Genomic DNA, 2,240 nt, shown 5'->3' with positions numbered 1-2,240 from the left:
CGTCCGTCCGGGGGCGGAGGCCGGAGTGAGGCCCCGCCTGCGTGTCTGGGCCACGCCGTACTGACCGGCCTGCATGGGGGGGGAGGCGACACACACACACACACACGTGCTCAGCAGGGCACCCCTGACCGGCGTGACCCAGGGCCAGGGCCAGTTGTGTGACTCCAGAGTGGTTGGGGCGAGGCTCACCCAGGATCCCATTAACCTGGCAGGTTCCCTTCTCTTGAGGGTAGGCGGGACCCGCGAGGACAACAAAGTGGCCGACACGGTGGGACGGCCGCTGGAGAGGATGGGAGTGACCCTCCCAGCTAGTTCTTTATTTTTATTTTATTTTTAGAGCAATTTTTGCTATTGGGAGCGTGTGCTCACTGGAGAGCCAGAGAAAGAGACAAAGTGAGAAATCATCCCCCAGAGGGTTGGGGGGATGGCCACGGCATAGTCCCTTCTCCATTCTCCTGTCGGGATTTTGGGCATGCACGCACATGTGCCCGGTGTGAGTTTTAAGCCACTGGGTCCAGGACTCGAACCGCAGTTGACTATGTGGGAGTCCGGTGACGTAACCATTATGCCATCTGCTGGTCCCCAGCTAGTTACTTTTCAATTTTTGTATTATTATCATCGTTCTTATTTGCCAGGGGGCCCATGCACTCGCGGAGAGGAAGGGAGAAAGCAGCCCCTCAATGAATGGGGCGTGGTCACGCCGCCACCCCTCTCCTCCCCTTCTGTCCTGGTGGATTTAGGGCATGTATGCGCGGATGTGCCTGGCTCATTGTCCAGGCCACCGGGGCTGGGCCTCAAACTGTGGTCAGTCACGTGGGTCCAACTGCCTTTACCACTAGGCCACAGGGCCGACCCCGAACCTTATTTTGTTTTGTTTGTTTGAAGAGAGATTTTTGATATATGGCAGATGTGCTCACCAGAGAGACAGCGAGAAATCACCCCCACGGGGGATGGCCACGCCGCAATCCCTTCTCCTCCATTCTCCTCTCGGGATCTTAGGCATGCACGTACACGCACCCAGTGTGAGTTTAAGCCACCAGACCCATGACTTGAACTGCAATCTATTACATGGGAGTCCAGCGACATAGTCATTATGCCGTCTGCTGGTCCCTGAACCCTATTTTCGATCAGGGAAGCTTCCCTGCAGCTCCGGAGCTGCTGTCCAGGCCCCTGGACCACCCCGCCCCGCCCTCGCGCCCACCTGCAGCACGCCGAAGGTGCACTGGTAGCCCATGCGGACCAGGCAGCGCAGGGTGAGCTTCAGGACCATGGAGCGCTTGAAGGAGACGAAGTTCCGGACGTTCTCCAGGAGGAAGAAGCGTGGCCGGTAGTAGTCACAGTAGCTGCGGGAGGCGGAGGCCATGGGTCACCCCCACGCCAGGAGGGGAGAAGCCCGTTCTAGGACGGGCCCCTCCTGGACGCGACGGAGAAGGGGCCGCTCTCGGTTCTCCAGGTGGCTAGTGGAACCCACTCCCCCGGAGCTGTCTCCGGGAGGTGGTGGCACACACCAGTGGCTGGGCGAGAGCCACGCCAACCCCACCTGGCACCCCTCGGACGCCGACGCCGGGCTGTCCCCTGGCCACTCGGGCGGCAGGCGACACGGAGGGGCTGGGGCCTGCTCACCTGAGGAAGGAGACCACCAGGGAGTTCTTGAACTTGGAGTAGGTCCGCGAGTTGAAGCGGTTCATGCCGCTGAAGCCCTGGCAGGGCGGCCCACCGCACAGCATCTCCACGTCGCCCTTCTGGGGCAGCCGCTGGCCGCGGGCGTTGGCCGTCTCGCCGGCCATGACCAGCTTCAGCAGCACGTTGCAGTCCTCCGTGAACACCGCGGTGCCGGGGTTGTTCAGCCGGAAGGCCTGGGCCGCGGGGTCCCACATCTCGATGGCCCACAGCGTCTCGGAGATGCCTGTGGCCAGAGGGACGGAGGCGGGCAGTGAGCCCTCCGGAATCGGGTCGTGAGACAGGACGGGGACCAGGGCCAGAGAGGCCTTCCAGAAGAGCCTGCCCGAGCAATCTGGTTTACCTTTTTTCCCCCTAGTTTTGCTAAAGGGGGCACACACTGGTCAGTGAGCACCAAAGTGAGAGGGCAAGTGAGAAAGCACCCCAGGGGGATGGCCACGCAGCATCCCTTCTCAATTCTCCTAAGATTTGGGGCACACGCATGCTACACACTCGGTATGTTTTCTTTCTTTCTTTCTTTTTTTTTTTTTTGAAGAGGTTTTTGCTATAGGGCATGTGTG

General features: G+C 60.4%; 1 protein-coding gene across 1 annotated transcript in view; it reads right to left on the bottom strand.

Moving 5' to 3' along the window:
- The window catches only part of DNMT1 (DNA methyltransferase 1), a gene marked incomplete at its 5' end in the record, with an annotated part of 60,396 nt that overhangs the window by 6,439 nt on the left and 51,717 nt on the right, over window positions 1-2,240 (bottom strand). Inside the window, 2 exon segments of the mRNA XM_027765539.1 lie at window positions 1,202-1,343; window positions 1,624-1,906. Of these exon segments, the coding sequence (XP_027621340.1) occupies window positions 1,202-1,343; window positions 1,624-1,906 (425 nt within the window).

This window comes from Tupaia chinensis, unplaced genomic scaffold (genome assembly GCF_000334495.1).
Source record: "Tupaia chinensis unplaced genomic scaffold, TupChi_1.0 Scaffold138665_1, whole genome shotgun sequence".
Classification (NCBI taxonomy): Eukaryota; Metazoa; Chordata; class Mammalia; order Scandentia; family Tupaiidae; genus Tupaia; species Tupaia belangeri.
The sequence above is the reverse complement of the archived record's forward strand: the minus strand, read 5'-3'. Positions and strand labels throughout refer to the sequence as shown.